This window comes from Corapipo altera, unplaced genomic scaffold (genome assembly GCF_003945725.1).
Source record: "Corapipo altera isolate COAL_440 unplaced genomic scaffold, ASM394572v1 53, whole genome shotgun sequence".
Classification (NCBI taxonomy): Eukaryota; Metazoa; Chordata; class Aves; order Passeriformes; family Pipridae; genus Corapipo; species Corapipo altera.
Window position 1 is genome coordinate 10,411,633 of NW_020884900.1, and position 18,745 is coordinate 10,430,377.

Consider the following 18,745-nt stretch of genomic DNA (forward strand, 5'->3'; position numbering starts at 1 on the left):
AGCTCTTGAACTGCGTCTTACTCTTTCATGAACTTCCAGAGGCTCTTAATGTTTTTCACTTGCTGCCTTGCTGCAGATGAGCAATGCTGTAATTTGAGATTGCTAATTTAGTGAGCATCTCAGGTCACCAGATCAGGAGACAAAATTTACTGATAGAACATGTCTTCCTGACACAGGAATTCAAGACATAGTGTCTGTCCTCTGAGAAAACTCTTGCAAGTGAAAGGATTACAATAATTAGTGCTTCCTACTATCTAGTGGCAAATGAGCATTTCAGTAGGGAGAATTTTTTCTGGGGTTGGAATCTTAAGCAATCAAGTTATTCTGGATAGCAAAAATCAACCTTGTTGAAATTAGTACAGTTTTTGTAAGCCAGTCATTTTGGCTGTCATCTTGCCTTACTTTGGAAAGAAAAAAAGTTAAATTGGTTGTCTCTGTCTCTCATCAGCCAGTGGAGAGAGTTTGGGCTCTGAAACTCAGTGGTTTGTTCCTATCCTAACCAGATCAGTAGGGTAAGGGAGAGGAAATGTGGAGCAGCCATTTTGGTTAGATGCCTCCCTTTTGTTTGGTGAATGATAGGTGAGATGAATCCACATACACATTGCCCATCAAAGAGAACATATCAGGAGCAAAATCAAAATTATTTTACCATCTTAAATGGCCTCATTTCTGGGGTTTTGTGGGGGCATTTGCTTTTCTGCATGAGGTGTTTGAGTATATTAATTTTCAGAACAGCTGGACATTGTAGGATATGGACCCTGAATGCTTTGTAACTATTGTTAGTTACAAAGTGTGTAACTGCAGTGTGTAGACACTGCACAAAATTTTAGTGGTTTGGGTAGTCAGTGGACTGTTCTTAGTCATCTTTAGATATGCCAGTCTGAGAGAATGTATTCATGTCTCTAGAAGAGACTTCCTCTTGGACTCCAGAGTGCTCCCAGAATCCAGAGCAGTGGTAGTCAGGTAATCAGTAATGTGGCTAAAATGAAGAAGTTTAGCAAAAGAGATTTAATCTGAGTTCTGCTCTGTTCATATTTTTGAACTTAGTTGAAACCCATCATTAAGCTATTTCCAATGAGGAAAGATTTGGAAATCTGAAAGTTTATTGAAAGTACTTGGAATAACCCCCTCTGCTCCAGTGGTTTCAGCAGCTGAGCTGTATCAAACTCTGCTTGCCATAGATAAAAAAATATATGTCCAGAGCCCTATCTGAACTGTTCCTCTTGCAACAGACTCCTTTTCAAGATTAAAAATGTACCCTGATTAAACCATAATTAATGGAGAAAAGTGTCTGTCAAAATGAAGTGTTTGTCTCCATAGAAACCACAGAATTTTGGATTAATTGATCTTTTTTCTCAGGACGGACTGGGAACCTCCAGACAAGAAGGTGGACACCAGAAAATATCGTGCAGAACCCAGGAGCATTTATGACTATCAACCAGGAAAGTCCTCCGTTCTGAACAATGAAAAGATGGTAATGTTTGATTTATCCTAGTTTGTGGCTTTACCCTGCGATTATGAAATACTCTCCAAATGCTTGTCTGGTTCTATTCAGATGGGATTCCTTATGCTTACATTGCAGTGCTTGTGTGATAGATTTTGAAAACTGTTCTGCATAACTTCCTAACATTTTTGTTCTCTATAGAGCAAAATCCAGGGGGATTGAGAGGTTTCTTTCCTTTTGGACGTGTTGTTTTCCATGTTAAGTATGGATCACTAACCCTAGTTTTTAATCCGTGTTTGACACTGTGACCTGTTCAGCAGCTGTTTTGCCAGCTGTACTTTTTCTAGGGCACAGCATTAGTTGATGCAGGAAGGTTGAAGGCATTATGCAACAAAGCAGGCAGGTTCAGTTTCTTTGTTCCTCTGATGCTTTAAACACTGATCTAGTTTTTAGAATGCCTGTAACATGCCTCAGTGGATGCCTCTGAGGTGCATTAGGACATGGCCATCTCCCCTGGTGTGCTTTCTTCATCAGTTGGATCTCACCACTTCTGTGGCAGGGGTGGCAGGATTGAAAGGGAGCTAGCTCCCCAACTATGCCAGAAGGTAACCTAGAGTATTAAGCAAGCTGTTACCAATTTGAGTATGAAATTAGTAAGCAATGCTGTGAATTGTGACAGCTAGGGGACATAAAAAAGTCTCTTCCTGAAGCCTTGGCTGAGAACAATTGACAAAGAACAGGGCAGAGAGGTAATGCTAACCTCATCAGCCAGTCCTGTGTAAATCACCACAGGTCATTTAAGATGTCCATCAGTGGTGCAAGTGTGACACTGTAAGTGCTGGAAAATACTGAATGATGTTAGTAGTATATAGCAAGTTAGGTACATAAAGATATAGTTCTATATAGGCATTAATTTGAAGGATTCAATTAGAAGTGCTAATTGCATGTGAGATTCAAAATGTAAACTGGACTTTGTGCCTTATCAGCTCAGGTACTGATCTATGCATGAAGTAGGTAAAGGAATGCTCCTGGAAAACCTGCCAAGGATTTTACATAAGACTGAATAGCAATTTAAATCAATAGATATGTAAGAATCAAATCTAATCTGGGACCTGACGTTTCTCCTTAGTATTTTGGTGGGTTTTCTTTTTTCCTTCCAAGTGCAATCGAGGTCCATCACTTTTTGAAGATCCTGCAACCAACTTCTTTTCACACCTGTGTCCCTTCATTGACTTCAACAAAGTTGCTCCTATGGGAGCATGATCCTAGTGCCTATTGAAATGGGCGATGGATGACTCCCTCTTGATACTATTGGGCATTGCCTCAGCCCATTAGAGAAGTGCCAGTGAGGAGTGGTTTGAACATGGTATGACAACTCCATTCCTGCAGTCCATCCTGGAACAAGATTTCTGCTGACTTAAGCGGCAATTTTGTCTCACGGTAAACAGACAAGATTAAAACTTGTGGCAAAAGGCCGGCTTCATCTGTGTACTTAAGCATTTGCAAAAGGTCTGTCATCACCAGTGGCACTGTTTACATGTTCAGACTTCATCAGACACTTAATTGAACTGTGGAGTCAGAGTCTATAAGCCACAAGCAGGACCATCATCAGCATAATTGAGAAAAGTTGTACATACAGAGCTCGTCAAAACCAAGATGAATGTGATAGCTGTGTTACTTCCAATGTTTTTTTTATGAGCTTTAATTTAAAGCCGTAGATCACAGAAGAAAGAAGGTCTTCACAGTCTCCATCAGTCTCATTAAATGTAACAGTAGTGGTTAGTGACTAGATCTTTCAAGAAGGGTGCAGGAGATTTGTGGATATCTGCTAGTAATCTCCTAGCTGTGACTATCAGAATCCCAACCCAAAAACTATTTCAGATCAACAGAGAGCCTCCTGTTGACATCAGTGCCCTTTGTTTTAATGTAAAGGCAGTTATATAAGAAAATGAGTGCTTTTAGTTGGAGTGCAGTAAATAAAAAACGGAGGCATTGATTCTATTCTGCCTTTAAGAAATAGCCAAATGATTCTCCAGGCCATCAGGAATCAAACATGATGTAACTCTTTATCTTACAGATTGAAGCATTGCCTCTCATTCAGCATCAATCCTGAGCTCTTGTCCCAGAGCCTTTTTTGTGATGCTAATGGCTGTGTCAGAGTCTGGGACATCTAAGTCCAGCACTGTTGTCAACTACCTCAGTAACACCATCACAGAACAATTTCCATGAGGCACATGGTGCATCTGTGTGGCTCATTGCTCGTTGTGATGGAGTACTTGGGATCACACTAGCAAATCAGACATAATGTGTTTATGTTTTTAATGCACCGAGATCCATTATGTCTAAGGCTAGATGTACTGAAATGCAAGAATTAGCTAGATATCTTTTGGGGAGTGGCATTTCATAAGCCTCAGCAATGGACTTTTATTCTCTTACCTTACTAGTAGTGTTTTTAAACAGCTACAACTATTTCAGCTTTTTTTGTTTCATTAAAACAGATGGTATGATCGAAAGGGAATTTCCTTTTCAGCTGTACTGTTTTCTGTCTTGTCTGGTTTTCCTTCACTGTAATTTTGTCTGATACTTTAACATTGATTTGTGAGGAAACATGTAATATTGTCGCTCTATCCATTCCTTCAGAGATCTTTCAGGATGTGCTCTCTCTGACTTGTGTCGCATTTGATTTAGAAAACCACCTTCCACTCTGTTTGCAGTGTATAGAACAGGGTTTCTCACATATTCATGTGCTGTTAAAGATGCAGTATCTGATTCAGGTCTCACTAAATCTCTCTTTTTTTAATCAAACAACAATTTTAAAAAAAAAATTAAAGTACATGCAGCTTTGGACTTGATGAAAAGTGTCTGACAGTAGGACTCCTTGACTCCCAGCTCTTCCACTGAGTCTTCCTGTGACTCTGGGCAAGCTGCATAATCTCTCTCTGTGTGGGTCTCCTGATATGTAAAATGCAATTCATTCATATTCATGTTGCTCACAATGATGCTATTAGGCTTAACTGATGTTTGCAAAGAAATTCATGCCCTTTATGAGAGAGGTGCTATAGAAATGCCAAATTATAAGGCTTAATATCTACATTTCAGAATGGAAACCATAGGATCTGCATCTCTAACAGTCCCTTTCTGTGTATTCTTTGCATAATGTTATCCTTCTCTCTCTTCCATTCCCCTATCACCAACTCCTTTAGACTCGGGATATAAGCCCAGAAGAGATAGATTTAAAGAATGAACCTTGGTATAAATTCTTTTCGGAATTGGAGTTTGGGAAACCGGTAAGTTTGATAGTTGCAATGACCAATGAAGTCAACCTGACTTTTTTTTTTTTTTAATGATTGTCACATCTCTTTGCTGGGCCCTAAACCCGAAACAGCTGTCTTACTCATATAAAGATGTGATTGTACGTAACATCATCCTGGTGCTAATGTAAAGCAGCTGTTTGTGGCCACTTTTAGGATTTTGAGGCCATTTGCAAACATTTCCCACCTTCCAGCACCATGTATCAACAAGGCAATGTTTTTTCACACACCATAGTTTAAACTGCATTTTTGTTGTCAATGTTAGAAATAATATCCTATTCTCATTATTCAAAGCCTCTGTTCTCCCTCTACCTAACAAGATCTAGGATAGCTGAGAGGTAGCTTTAAGTCAAGGAAAATCATTTATTCCTTAATCTGGCTTGTAAACTGTAAGTCAGTAATTTCCAGCTATCCATAAACAGATCACAACACTTTTTCCTGATCATTTCCATATGCATATAGCTGCCCATTGCCTAAATAGAGGGCATCAGCTTGTGTTGAATAGCCCTTGCCATTCCCTGAAACCAAAGGAGTCTGAGAACAGTGTGTTTTCTTTTCAAATGGACCTGTGTTGCTCATGTGGAGAGAGGAGGAAAAAAAAGCCTTGATTTCCCCTCTGGAAAAGGATGAATCAAAGCTTAATTATTCAGTGGGACAAAGGACATTTTGGTGGAGGGAACACATCAGTGGTCATGGCTACTGCAAAAAATACGACTTTAAAGCATTTAAAGCCTGGTTCTTACTGATTAAACACTATTAAGTTCATTACTAAATACTGTTTAATAAGCTACTCTTACTGCACCAGGGGGTCAATATCAGCCTCTCACATGTGTTGGAGCATAGTGGTTGGTTGTTGCTTCTCCTTCCTCCTTGAGGTCAGTTGTCAAAATCCCATACATTCTGTTTTTGAGTGTTGCTGAGATTTCCTTGCATGTACAACAAAACAGAAATCTGTTTTAAGGTTCAGTACTGTCTTCAGAGCCAACTGCACATGAACACCAGAGAGCAGTTTTTCTTTAAATCTAGTCTTTGTTCTGACAGAAGTGTCGAAGTTCCTCTGCACAGAATGTAGCTGCCTGGAGTTGAGTGCTCACTCCAATCATGTCATAGAAATATAGTGTAATTTTTGCTGAGAAGCAAAGATGTACAGTGGTTGGGTAGTCCATTCTTTCACAGAATTTTTTAGCTATAGACCTTCCATCCTAAGCTAAAGAAGGAGCTACAGCAATGATGGAGATGAGACACCCTAATTTTTAGGCGGTAGAAGTCAGATAAATCTCACCTCACTGAGGCTTTTAAGTGTTGTCAGTATAAAGATTTAACCCTTTACAAGTTGTCATGGTTTAAGATTTCCACAGTGAGAAGAAACCCACTTATCTTTGCTTATGTAATTAATAACTATATGCTTTTGCAATGAGTGGAGGTTTGTCATCTCTATGGTCCTTTGACTTAGCATGAGTTAATTGAAAATGTGTCAAAGAAAGGAGAGCATTTGTGCCCTTGATCCTTTCTAGGTGTGGGGGTATACCTGTTCCTTAGAAGTGTGGATTTGTTCTTTTAGTCAAGCAGCCTTGGCCTTATTTCCGAAGAGGGCATCTCAGGCTACACCAGCAATCCGTCTTGTGTTCAGCAGAGCATCTGTTCTAGTGACAGGTTCTCTGCCTTGCTCAAGGCACTGTTGTTAAGTGCTGCTTGCTTACAACTTGCCTTGAAATGATATCCCATGCCAACTTGTTCCAGCTCCACAGCCGTGCAGCCATGCTCCCCAAGAACTGTGCCAGCTCCTGAATGTCGTACTCTGTAAATAGTTTTTTGGCATCAGGCACTTGAATTCAGGATGCCATCTCAGACTTTTATAGCTAGCAAAGGCCTCTCTGAGCTTCATTATCACAGCCAAAAGAGCATGCTTTTTGTAGCTTTGCTCACTCCAGTCATGGGAGGGCCAGATTTTTGTGACCAGCTAGTGACTAAGCCTCTCAGCTGAGAGTTTCAACTGATATTCACTAGTATCTGGGCTTTTCAAAGATTTTTCACAAAATAAGAACAAAGTCTCTTTGAGCATATCAGTGAGAGGTGCATATCTGGTGAAATGAGGATGCTATCTTGGCATTATTTGGATAGGAGTGTCAAGACAAAGGTCTTTCACTTTGAATAATCCTACCTGATATTTGCATGGGCATTCAAATAGGAAAATCCTATTTTGAAATTGGCACCTTCACCTGTAGGATGAATTTTAAATAACTAGATCCCAAACTTTCATGTGTGCCACTCTCTCCACCAAAAATCACCACAAACAAACCCCCAAACCAGTGAAATACAAAATAATAAATCTGCATTCTCATTGCCCCACAATGCCACCACTGGAAAATCAGCCATTTGTTCACATGGTATGTATTCATAGTCTGACACAGGTGGGAAAGATTTTCCCTTTTCTTTATCAAAGGCCCTTGTATTATCCTTTCCTTTTGAAAGAAGAATGAGCAAAACAAATGCTTTTTATGACTATGTGTTTTTTTCCCCATTTTGTTTTGGTTTTATGTTAAGAATGCTTTAACGAACAGCTGTGGGCTCCCTCTGAGAGTCCAAAAATCTGTAGAGCACCCTGCAAAAATAAAAATTTCCTCCCATACTACTGAAAACAGCCCCTCCCAGACTGCATGTATGTTCCCTTTTGCCCCCCATGATTTCTTGGTATTTGTGCTATAGCAGATTTATCCGTCTTTCTCTCTCTCTTTCTCTGTTGTGGTTTGTTGTTTTTTTATAATTTCTTTTCAGTGTTGATGCAAATCCCCTATTGTATTCCCCCTCTGTTCTAATCCAGTTTCCATATTCTCTGTGATGTCTTTCCTTATCTTCATTTCCTCATTTCCTTCCTCTGCTTTCCATCAGCCTCCAAAAAAGATTTGGGATTATACTCCTGGAGATTGCTCTATCCTTACTAGAGAGGATAGAAAGGTAATTGTGTCTCATGCACTACAGCATCCAGCGCGTATGTATGTGTGTATGTGGTTTTTTGTTTGGGTTTTTTTTTCGTAACATTGCTTGGGTTTTGTGTGCTTGTGAGTGATTTTTTTTTAATTGGGCTTGAGCTCATTAGCCTAACAATTAAGTAGCTAGTAAATTGATTTAATAAACAATTCTTAAATCATGATCAGCTGTAATTTAGAGTGGTGGTTTTGCTATCTTGACTTGCAATGATAATTATACTAACAGCATAATGCATATTGTTACAGTATCTTTTTCTTTTCTTACAGGTGGGTTTTATAACTTTATGGTTTGTAGAAATAGATTCTAGCAGGCCTGTGCATCTCTTAATTTGAATATTAAGTGCTTAAAACTATTTCCTCTGTAATGATTGAAACATGATTAATTGCTAGTGAATTTCTGTGTATTGTTCATACCACCTTCATCTTTTTTCAATTAAAAAGGCTCGCTTTTTTTTTTTCAAAATTAACATTCCTTTGGTTTCCCCTAACCCTAAGCATTATTTTCCCATTCTTCTTCTCCTTCTTTAACCAGACTGATCTAGAAAAAGACCTCTACCTCTACCAGACTGAGTTAGAGGCAGATTTAGAAAAAATGGAGAAGCTTTATAAAGCGCCACATAAAAAGCCACAGAAGGTATTTCCTATTCTTTTCATGCTGCCAATCCCTGTTTCCAAACTCTCTGCTCTAATCTATTCACTGCTGGATGATTATTAAATGAGGTTGGGATAAATAATGGCTCTGACCGTTCTGACTGCATGGCTTGCTGTGTCGCTGTCAGAAATAATAGAACATGATGCTGAGAATCCGGCTTGAAATCCATTTCAGATACAGTGATTTCCTCTCTCCCCCATTTGCTTTCAGCTGCCCCCCACCCCCATCTCAGTCCCCCTTTCGGGTTTAGAGTTCAGTGTCTGCAAAAAAAACCCTCTCTATTTTTCACATGAATAGGCAGCAGCAATCAGCTTAAAATTCTTGGTTGGCGTGTCACGTCATCATCTCGTGCCTTTCAAGCGTGTTGCCATCTACCCTCCCTTCATAGAAGCCCTGCTCTGTGCTAGGAGCTCACGCCTACCCAAGATTTTGGATATTCCCAAGAGATTTTACACAATTTTCCTAACACTGCACCTTGTCGTGGCCTTCTAGGGCAGGTCAGTTGCTGCTGCTGCTTCGAGGGTCTGCAGGACTCGAACCATGAAATGATAGATTAATTGGTAACACGCCATTTTTTCTATTTTTTTCTGTTGTTGATTTTTTTTTTGAAGCTGCGGCATTTCACCAGGACTTGAAAAAGCTGCTTTTTCAAACCCAAGATTTGCTTTTTCTTCTTACATGGGAATCCTCACATATGTGAGGGGACACCAGATAGAGCATTTCTGCTAAAATTGTCTTCAATTTTTAAATAATGTGCCTAGGAAGTGTTAGATGGATTTAAAGCAAGCGGATAAGAACTGGCTTTTGCTATTGAACCTGTGCAGCTGGCATTGCTTCTCTTAAGTAAGGAAACTGAACTGAAATGTTGCTTTTCTTATTAGAGCTTTGATATTTTTTTGAACGCTGAGGAATGTACTGTGCTGCAGAAATGTAATATACCTTTAAAGCAAAGGCGGGCAGTGACCGGCTGGGGGAAAAGCTTGGGGAAATAATTATGAGCATGTGTCTCCTGGTCATGGCCCAGCTGGTTATCTCTTCTTGCTTTTGGCTTTATTCACAATGACTCATTTGCAGACAAAAGAATAGGCACTGCAAAAAGGCATCGGCTGTGCTAAAAACCTGTCACTGCCCTGAAGGAACTCAGAAATCGTTGCTTTTCTGCAAAGACACTGACAGCTTAAACTGCATTTTAGACTTAAACCCCAGTGTCTCCTATAGGCTAATATTCAAGCAATAGATGGAAAATTACTTAAGCAAGCCTTTTTCTTTCTTCTCACGTATAAGTGCGTATCAATGACTCCTTTGTTTGGACTTTTGCAGAATACGGCAGGTGTTACTCCTCTGGAAACTTCCACAGACCATTCTTCCTAGTAAGTTTTTCAGTTGCTTTTTGATGTCTCTTTTGCGGTCTGAGGTCATGTAGGACAGGGTTTTGTGAATTGAAAATGGGTTGGCTTTATTTTTTGGGGATGGATATAGGCAAATGCATGTACCTTAAGAATTATACGTGTGCTTTAGATGAGTCCAGGTACAATATCTGCTCTTTGATCTTGAATGAATTTTGAAGTGATTACGTGAGAGATTGGATTGTCTAGACAAGATTTGCTGATTGTGCCAGGCAGTGGCTTAAAAAAAAACCCCAAGAGACCTTTAACTTCATCTTGATGAAGTTTGCAAATTGACTGTATCTTCATACAAGTAACATTATTGTGTGGAATAAACAAAAATTGTTTGTTACACGGGTATGATAGATTGGCGCCTGCTAGGTATTCCCTGTTATGTGCACCAGATCAAAAGGATGCTGTTGATGGAAGGCAATAATTTTCCAATCTACAGAAAGGGAACAGTGATAGGAGTAACAATATTTCTCAAAGATCTAACATGGCACTGATTTTTCAGAGGAATATATAATAAGCAGTATATTATGTCTAAATGAGTTGGTTTTTCTTAAAAGAAGAACACATGACAAAAAAAAAAACAGAGGAAGATGCTGAGCTGTGCTGAGTTACTTGAGTCGTACTGAGTTATTTGAGCCATGGAGCCAACTCCTACTGTGAGCCTGCTGCTCCTTGTAATTGGACTGAATACTTAATATTGTCCATAGGCACAGTGATCCCCTCTACGAGGATGGTTTGTTAAAAAAGGCAAATTCTTCTCCAGATACCCATTAATACCATGTGTGTTCATAGCCCCCCTGGGGGCCTTAGAGGTCTCCTGTGCTTCTTTCAACTCAATTCCCTTCTGTCTGGGTTCATTCTGCTGGGAAACTCGCACACTGCTTCATCTTGTTGATTGCTCTTTTGACTCTTTGTTTTGGTAGGAAGAGAGCAATCAAATAAATGGACAAATCAGAGATTAGCATAAATAGCTTATTTTTGCCCATGACTGATAAGGTTTCTGCCCATGGCAGCACTGTCTCTGCCACCCAAAACATTCAGGAGTGCCAGTGTCTGATCCAGTGGAGAGGAAGCAACCTGAGTATGCTGGGAATGGGACACAATAGCAAGGCCCAGTGGAGTTGCACACTCTTTCCTGTCCTGCTTTTAGAGAGCAGGGAGAAAAGATCACTGGAGTTTATTGTCTTATTTTTGGAGTGTTGCACTTCTCTCCATTCACCCAATCCTGATCTTGCAGATTGCTTTGGCCCTACTACAGTACTGCTTGCTGGCCTTATTAATAAGGGAGCAGCTGGTAAAGGGATTCTTTGAAATGCCTCCTCTCTCTCCCACAGGTGTATGCTGAAAGAGGATTGGTTTAACCCTTTGTTTTTTAACAACTAGGCTAACAATTTACCTCATGGCAGTCATTATTCCCTGCAGCATCTGGCAGGACTTCCTCAGCTACCTGACAAAGAGAAGCACTGGGATAACCCTTATAGGAAACAACAGCTTTGTAGCAGTGGGCCTGTTTGAGCATTGTTTAGGTTGAAAAAGTTACAGTATTCCCTTCCCCTTTTGTGGTGCTTTTCATGAGCTTTTACTCCAGAAAGTAATTTGACTGCATATGACCTGGTTTTCCTTGTCTGGAAACTAAAATCATCTTTGTGATCCAGACATTGTGTAATTTCACCTCCATAGCCAGTCCTCTGATGTGTTTGAAAGCTTTCTCTTTGCCCCAGAAGTACAATGTCTGTCCAAAATAAACAGATGCATGTACAAATTTATCCACAACAAGCAGGCATAACCACAAGCATTTCCACATTCACATTTGAATCACTCTTGGATATCAGGATGTCAAATATTTCTATTAATTGGCAAATCTGTATATTTTTATTTTTTCAAACTTTCCAGCAGTCATGCTTTGACCCCAGAATAGCTTTGTGTGAGACTCAGTCTTATTCATGTTGAGCACAAGAGCTGGCATCAGATGAGCTTAGCTTTTAGGAAAACGTAGTCTGCCTGATTGCTCAGTAAGTTTTTACACCTGAAAGGTCATTTATACCATGGCATTATTGGTTAATCTTTTAGAGAGAAAACAGTGAAATCTAGAAATCAGATGTGTGAGCGTACTTGTGTCGGTGCATGACTAGAAAAGGGGTTTGAAATAAATTTAAAGTCTTTAAAAGACTCTTAAATTAAAATTGTACTCATTTTAACAGCATTCTGTTTATATATCTGCATGGTAGACCTAGAGTCCAGGGTTTTTTATTCCCTGTAGCAGAAGCCTGAGACAAAGCTGAGCAGAACTCTGCACATCTGGGAATTTCTTTGGCAATTAAAACAGTAGTATCTATAGCCTTGTACTATTGCTTCTCTGCATGGTTCCTCACTAATGGGCTTCAGAAGTTGCTCTGGGAGTCTTGAACTGTAGTGTTGACTGGGAGGCTGAACTGGTTGAGGTGAACTGGTTGAGCTGTACTTTACAAGCAAGAGACAGACATGGCTAGTGTTTAAGGAGAGGGAATTGGGATCTAGAAGGTATTTGTGTTACTTCTAGCTAACCAATGAATTTCTTTGTGTCTGCAAAGAAACCGTGCATCTGCTCTGACTGTTGACTCATCTGTAAAATAGAGGAGTGCCTTCCTGTCACTGGTTTTCAGGTGGAGCCTGGACCTGCTCCACCTCAACTCAGGCGGAGAATGCTTCGTAGTGCCAAACCTGGAACATCACAGTGTATTCATAACCTCTTCATTCAGCACCAGTTCTTCATAGACAATCTATTCTGGGTTCAAAAGTGTGGTTTTCCCTTACTTTACATAGAGCTCTCAGCAAACAGAACTGACCCCCTGGTGTCCCTCCCCTTTTTTGTGTATTCCAGCTCCACCTATTCACCCAACTACAATGCAGTGAAGAGGGAGTCGGAGCAAGCTCTGGGAGACCCTGCTGCCTTGGAGAATGAAAGGCAGATTTATAAGAGTGTACTGGAAGGTGGAGATATCCCATTCCAGGGACTGAGTGGTCTCAAGCGACCTTCAAGCTCTGCTTCCACAAAAGGTAGGTGGTCAGGGCACTAATGTCTTCTGCATTCTGCACAGTGTCAAAAGCCAGGTGCAGGGCAAACTGCTGCAAGGTTTAGAGTCCTATTCAAGCCAGTTGAAATTTTTGCTGTCCTTCCTCCTTGCCATCCTCTGTGCTCCCACCCTTTTTTCTCTCAGACCACGCTGGCCAATATTTTTCATGACGCCTTTAACTGATCCAGGTTCCTCTTCCCAAGAGAGACCAGCTCCCTCCATCCAGCACCTCAGCCACACCCCAAACCCTCATGTCCTTCCTCGAGGTAGCTTAGGCTGGCCTTGTAATCCATTTACTCCCACTGCCTTGCCATGCTAGAGCCCTTCCTTGCCTTTTCTGTTCTTCCCGCTGCAGTATCTCAGCAGGCCACACCAGTCTGCTGGCTTGGCTACCCTGGTGTAGCTGGTGCCATGTGCTTCACAGCCTCCTGCCTGCCAGGGATGTACAGAGAATGCATGGGTCACTGAACCAGCAATTGCTGGCTGAACCAGCCAGCTCTGGGACTGTGAGCCAGAAGAGATCTATCTCCTCCCCTTTCCTCCTCCCATCAGAGACTCTCTAGAAGAGAAGGACAAGGAAGAGCCTGACTCCCATCAGGGAGTTGTACTGGGGAATGTGTCTCTGAGCCAACTTCAACCTAAAAATGGCTTGAGATGGGGAGAGGACTGGAGAAGGAATGTGTTGGGTTTCTGAACTGCTCTCTCTAAAAATAGTACATCACACCAAAAAGGTCTCTCTGTCTCCATCTTCCAGCTTTTTTTCAGCATTTTGTCAGGCCTGTAGGGCAGGGAGTCAAACTGGATCTGAACAAAAAAAATCTGTTCAGTTATTTTTCTCCAAACTGCAATCATTATTTTGACATTTGAATTCAAACTCAAATTGGAAACAGACCTAAAAGCTGCAGTCTAAGCTAAAACCAGGCTGCATCCTTCTTAAAAAAAAATAATGTCCTGATCTGACTCCTTGAATTTTAAAGCAAACATGGTCAGCCACATTGTCTGAAGGACACTCAGCTTATTCCTAGTATGGGGAATCTCTAAGCAGGCATCTCTTGGGCAAGGTCAGCTGATGTAGTGTGCTTGTGCTGGCACAGTCAGCCACTGATTGTTTTCTCCCTCCCAAGGAATAAACTGTTTGGCAAGCACTGTGGTGAGACCATAGTAGGTGTGATTACAGGCTTGGTATAACGCCATTTTTGTGATGTTAGTGCCTCTGCATTCTTGCTGACACCCTGATCCTGCCCAGAGTTCAGTTCCCTTTTCCATGGTGCCACAGCTTCCTTGGAAGCTTAGCACTTTTTAGGAGGGTACCTTCAAAGTGCTCCAGATCTGCTTCTGGCCAAGCCTCTCATTTTAGAGACATTAGCAGCACTTCACCCACTCCTGTAAGCGCAGCTTGTTTTGCAGTTTCTTCCTGCTTTTCTTTGTTTTGGAATTTTGTTTCTTTAAAGTGCATTTTATGACATCCAAGCATGTTGTTTCTCCTTTCTCAATAGCTTTCTAGCACTTAAGCTAACAGGTTGTATTTATTTTATTCTGCATGCTTACCAGTGGATCGTAAAGGTGGGAATGCTCATATGACTGCACCCTCTTCAGTTAATAGCCGAACCTTTAACGCTAGTCATACCGGTATGTTAGGTCACGCATGTAAACATAAGAAGCCCTTATCAGCTGCAAAAGCCTGCATTACTGAAATCCTCCCTTCTAAATTCAAACCCAAACTAGCAGCTCCAGCTGCTCTTGTGCAGGACAAGACGGGTATCTTGCTGTCTCACGAGAAAGCTCAAAGCTGCGAAAACCTTCGTAGCTCCATTGCCTTGTTTGATAATAAAAAGGCTTTCATGGTAGATATAGGGGAAAGCGTAGAAAACATCTTTATGAAGTCAAAGCAAGAGTATGCCATCAAATCTGGCAGTACTATGAGCCTGCAGGAGTATGGCACCAACTCTAGGAAAGGCTGCCTGTTCCCTGCCTCCAGAAAAAGTGGGATGGAGTTTACAACGCTCTATAAAGACATGCACCAGATCAACCGTTCCAGGATCCATTTGGACACAGTCTCCTCCTGCAGTGTGAAGGATATTGCATCTCAGTTTGAGAATGAAGCAAAGGACAAGATGGAGCACAGCCTTAGTCGAGAGGATTCAGAGCAGATCCCCAAAGACACTGTTTCCTCTCGTATCAGTGCCTTCGAGCAGCTGATCCAGAGATCCCGATCAATGCCCTCACTTGACTTTTCTGCTGGACAAAACAAATCCACCACTTCTCTTCAGTCTAAAATTTGTCTGAGTGCTGCATATTCTGCAGAGATTCTTCTGGATTTGTCAAAAGCACACCAAGAAGAGAAGGATGCTGCCTGCTTGGCTGACAAATCTTCCCACTCCTGCAGCAATGTGGAGGACACGGCTTCGGATGTCAGTGACGCCATCCCTATGGACACACTTTCAGCTTGCACAGACGAGATAGATCTTCTCTCAAATGCCTCCAATGACAGTGGCAGCAGCAGCAGCAACCTCAATGGGCCTCAGAAGCATAAAATCAACAGATGCAAAGGCCCATGCCCAGCTTCCTACACCAGGTTCACTACCATCCGAAGGCATGAACAGCAGCAAGCCTCCAGGAACCCTGATTCCAAAGGGGAAGTCTATGGGGACAGGCACATACTCCCCAGAAATGTCTACCTAATGAGCCCGCTCCCATTTCGATTGAAAAAGCCCTTCCAACACAAATCCTGCAGAACTCCACCCCCAGACTGCCTGGCAAGCCTGGCAGTGCCCAGCCCTGAGAACCCAGATGACCCCATACAGCTGCAGGGGAATGTAGGAAACAAGAGTCACCACTCCCAGCACCAACTGTTCTCCAGAAGCAGGCCTCTTGCCCCCAGGCGCCTGTCTTCCTTTGACATTGTGGAAAGGCTTGGCTACTTCCCCACCATGGGACCTAGCCGAGATAGCTTCATGGGCCGGGCTGACACTCCTGACTCCTTAAACAATGGGAACCCTGTTCCATATGCTCTCAGCCTGGACACAAACAACAACCCGCAAAGTGAACTTGGGACGTACCTAGGAGGTGGTTTTTGTGTTCTTTACCGGTTTCTCTTCATCTGTCTTCTTGCTTCCTTTCTCCTCCCCTTTTCTTCCACAACCCTTGCATTTTTACTCCTCACCTTTGCATCCCCTGACTCTTTTTTTTTTTTTTCCCCTAGTGTGTCTAACGTCCTTTGCGTGTCTTTCTCAGCATTTTTGTTCAGGACTTGTTAACAGCTGCACTTCTGAGAAACGATTTCCGCTGCCTTTCTAATCACATCAGGTTCAGTTTATCTCTGAAGCAGCTCTGGGGATGCAAGAATCTCAACATGAGATGTTTCTTATCCTGTATCATTTACACACATGGGAATTATAAAGCAAACCCAGATGATTTGCTTTAAAGGAGTAGTTTCTCAAGGTCTAGTTGTGTGTGTGCGTGTGTGTGTGTGTGTATTAAACTTTTCTCAACAGTAAAATGCCAAATCATTCTTTGATGGCAGTGAATCTTTTCTTTACAAAGTCCTTCTATGTCTTTACACTTTCCTGTACCGTTATTTTCTCCCTATTTTTGGATCTTTGTTCACATGTACAGTCCAAAAGGGAAAAAAATGAAAATGGATAAATTATCAACATCTGATTGGCAATTTAGTCAATGGCAATTGAGAATCCTTACTGTTATAATGGAAACAAATTGTTTAAAAATATCTATTTTTTTCCTTTCTGGTTATGCTAGATAAATCCATCTGTATTTTAACTTCCTTATGTTGTTTTGAAGTAGATTCAGAATCACCAAGGCATTTTGCACCAGTTGATTACATGGAAACTCCAGAAGAAATTATCCGCAGGCGGCATGATGACAAAGAGGTAATGCTCTCCTTTATGGCCTAATAACAGCTGTAGGAGCCCCACATAGAAGAAACATAGCATTCAGCCTTATGTAAGGACAGCTTGTATGTCCATGACACTGTACTGGAAAATAGAGCACCAAGCAGGAACTAGAATGTTTTAATTTCAATACTATCTCTGCCACTGATTTGATGTATAATGTGTATTGTTCAGTTTAGCTTTTGTTTCAAATTAACCTGATACTTCTTATCAGTTGCACTAAATTATATATAGGGGCCTTAAATAATAAAGGTTGGAGATGTATGTGAGATGTGGTCCAACACCCCAGTACTCTCAGATAAAGATGGTTAATCTGTTGTTGTTCTTCATGCAAGCCACTTGAGTCGGTATTGATCAAACTGGTGAAAAACAGTATTTTTCCTGTGGGGGTCTTCAGGTTTTGAACAGCAAATGTAAGATATTTTAAGCTATCAGAAAGTGGGAAGTTTTCCTCCAGTGCAAAATGGAATTCTTTATGGTGCCTGAAGTTGTACCAGTCCTTTTTGAACTGTCTGAGCAACACTGGGACAAGCCAAAATAATGGAAAAGCCACATAGACTTTTCAGCACTGACTGATTCAAGCTGATTTAAAGAAGTTATAAAGTGATTGCTTTCCAGGAAGCTGGAATTAATTTCCCCTGCCTAGGGGAAGGGAAAAAAAAAGTTTTATTTTTCGTGTTAACTTTCTGAGTTCAAATAATGTTTATCTATGCTTTGAAATACGGTAAAACCCGCTCTTAATTCTTGTGTGAAAAATGTATTTTTGCTGTCTTCTCCTGTGAAATAGTTAGTAATCCCCCAACTTCCAAAATCCAGCATGAGAACTTGTATAAGACCAGAACTCTGCATTCAGTAACGCCTGCTGGCTTTAAATGAGTTAGCACAGAGCTGAACTCTTTAGCCTACAGTCAGCCCCAAAAGGTGGGAGAATCCCTCTGCCCAGGTACTCAAGAATGCACATTTTCATTAGTGTGCTGGAGACTGAAGAAGTCCCAAATAATTCTTTGGGGTTTATTTACTTTATTTTACCAGGTGTGTTACACGAGCCGAAAGGAAGTGTGGGAGAACCTGAATGTGGTTACGCACTCTCCCAAGCTCCTTGCAAGGCTCAGGGGAGTTCAGTGCCTCATAACTTACCAGTGGGGCTGATTCAGGTCTCTTGAAAGTCAATGAGAGAAAATCCTTGTTGGTTGAAGGGGGTTTGGATCAGCTCTCTGCATTATCAGCAATCTTCTTAGAAGCTCCCAGGAACTGCACAAAACTTAGAAAAACTCATTGACTTTCATCAACTTTGGATCAGATCCTCTGTATGAGATGGATTTCAGTTATGCCATAATAATGATGTACCTTCTGTCCTTGCAAAATGAAAGGGTATTGTTAGTAGATAGTTAGTAGAATCAATATTTGATATTGAACTGTAAAACCCCAGATATTTGCAGGGACCTCAGGAATTTTAGTCACATTTATGGCAGCTTTTGAATGCCTTTAACTAGATGATTTACTGCCCATTTTATGCAATTTTATGGCAGAAACTTTTAGAGGACCAGAGACGGCTTAAACGTGAGCAAGAAGAAGCTGATATTGCAGCTAGAAGGCACACAGGGGTTATTCCAACGCACCATCAGTTTATCACTAATGAGCGATTTGGGGACCTCCTAAATGTAGACGATACAGCAAAGAGGAAATCTGGGTCAGAGGTCTGTTTTAGTTACCTCAGTCTGCTGCTTGACCCAAAGCAATAATTGCCTCTCACAATGTTGTGCTTTAGGCCGACATTAGCTCTTCAGAGAATGTCGTTTGTTGTTTTTTTTCCACCTTCCCCTTTCCCATTCTGGCTTCATTTAGATCTGCTTTGACTCTTGTGCCTGGTAAATTAATTGATAGCTCTATACCAAGCTGCATATATTAAAGCATGCCTGCTGAGAATTGCTGGTGCACACCTGTGATGCATGCCTTTAAATATCAGCTACTTAGTGAATCAAAGGCATTCTAC

General features: G+C 41.2%; 1 protein-coding gene across 9 annotated transcripts in view; it reads left to right on the plus strand.

Annotated features, from left to right (window-relative positions):
• The window catches only part of SORBS1 (sorbin and SH3 domain containing 1), a 78,016-nt gene that overhangs the window by 40,007 nt on the left and 19,264 nt on the right, over positions 1-18,745 (plus strand). For 4 of the 9 annotated variants that reach the window (XM_027649595.1, XM_027649596.1, XM_027649597.1 and 1 more), the window contains 8 exons: positions 1,360-1,474; positions 4,648-4,731; positions 7,645-7,710; positions 8,275-8,376; positions 9,715-9,764; positions 12,652-12,827; positions 16,646-16,731; positions 18,282-18,449. In XM_027649595.1, the coding sequence (XP_027505396.1) occupies positions 1,360-1,474; positions 4,648-4,731; positions 7,645-7,710; positions 8,275-8,376; positions 9,715-9,764; positions 12,652-12,827; positions 16,646-16,731; positions 18,282-18,449 (847 nt within the window). Of the gene's footprint in view, positions 1-1,359; positions 1,475-4,647; positions 4,732-7,644; positions 7,711-8,274; positions 8,377-9,714; positions 9,765-12,651; positions 12,828-14,395; positions 15,911-16,645; positions 16,732-18,281; positions 18,450-18,745 lie in introns of all 9 variants that reach the window. The other 5 variants (XM_027649601.1, XM_027649598.1, XM_027649602.1 and 2 more) reach the window with 3 other exon arrangements.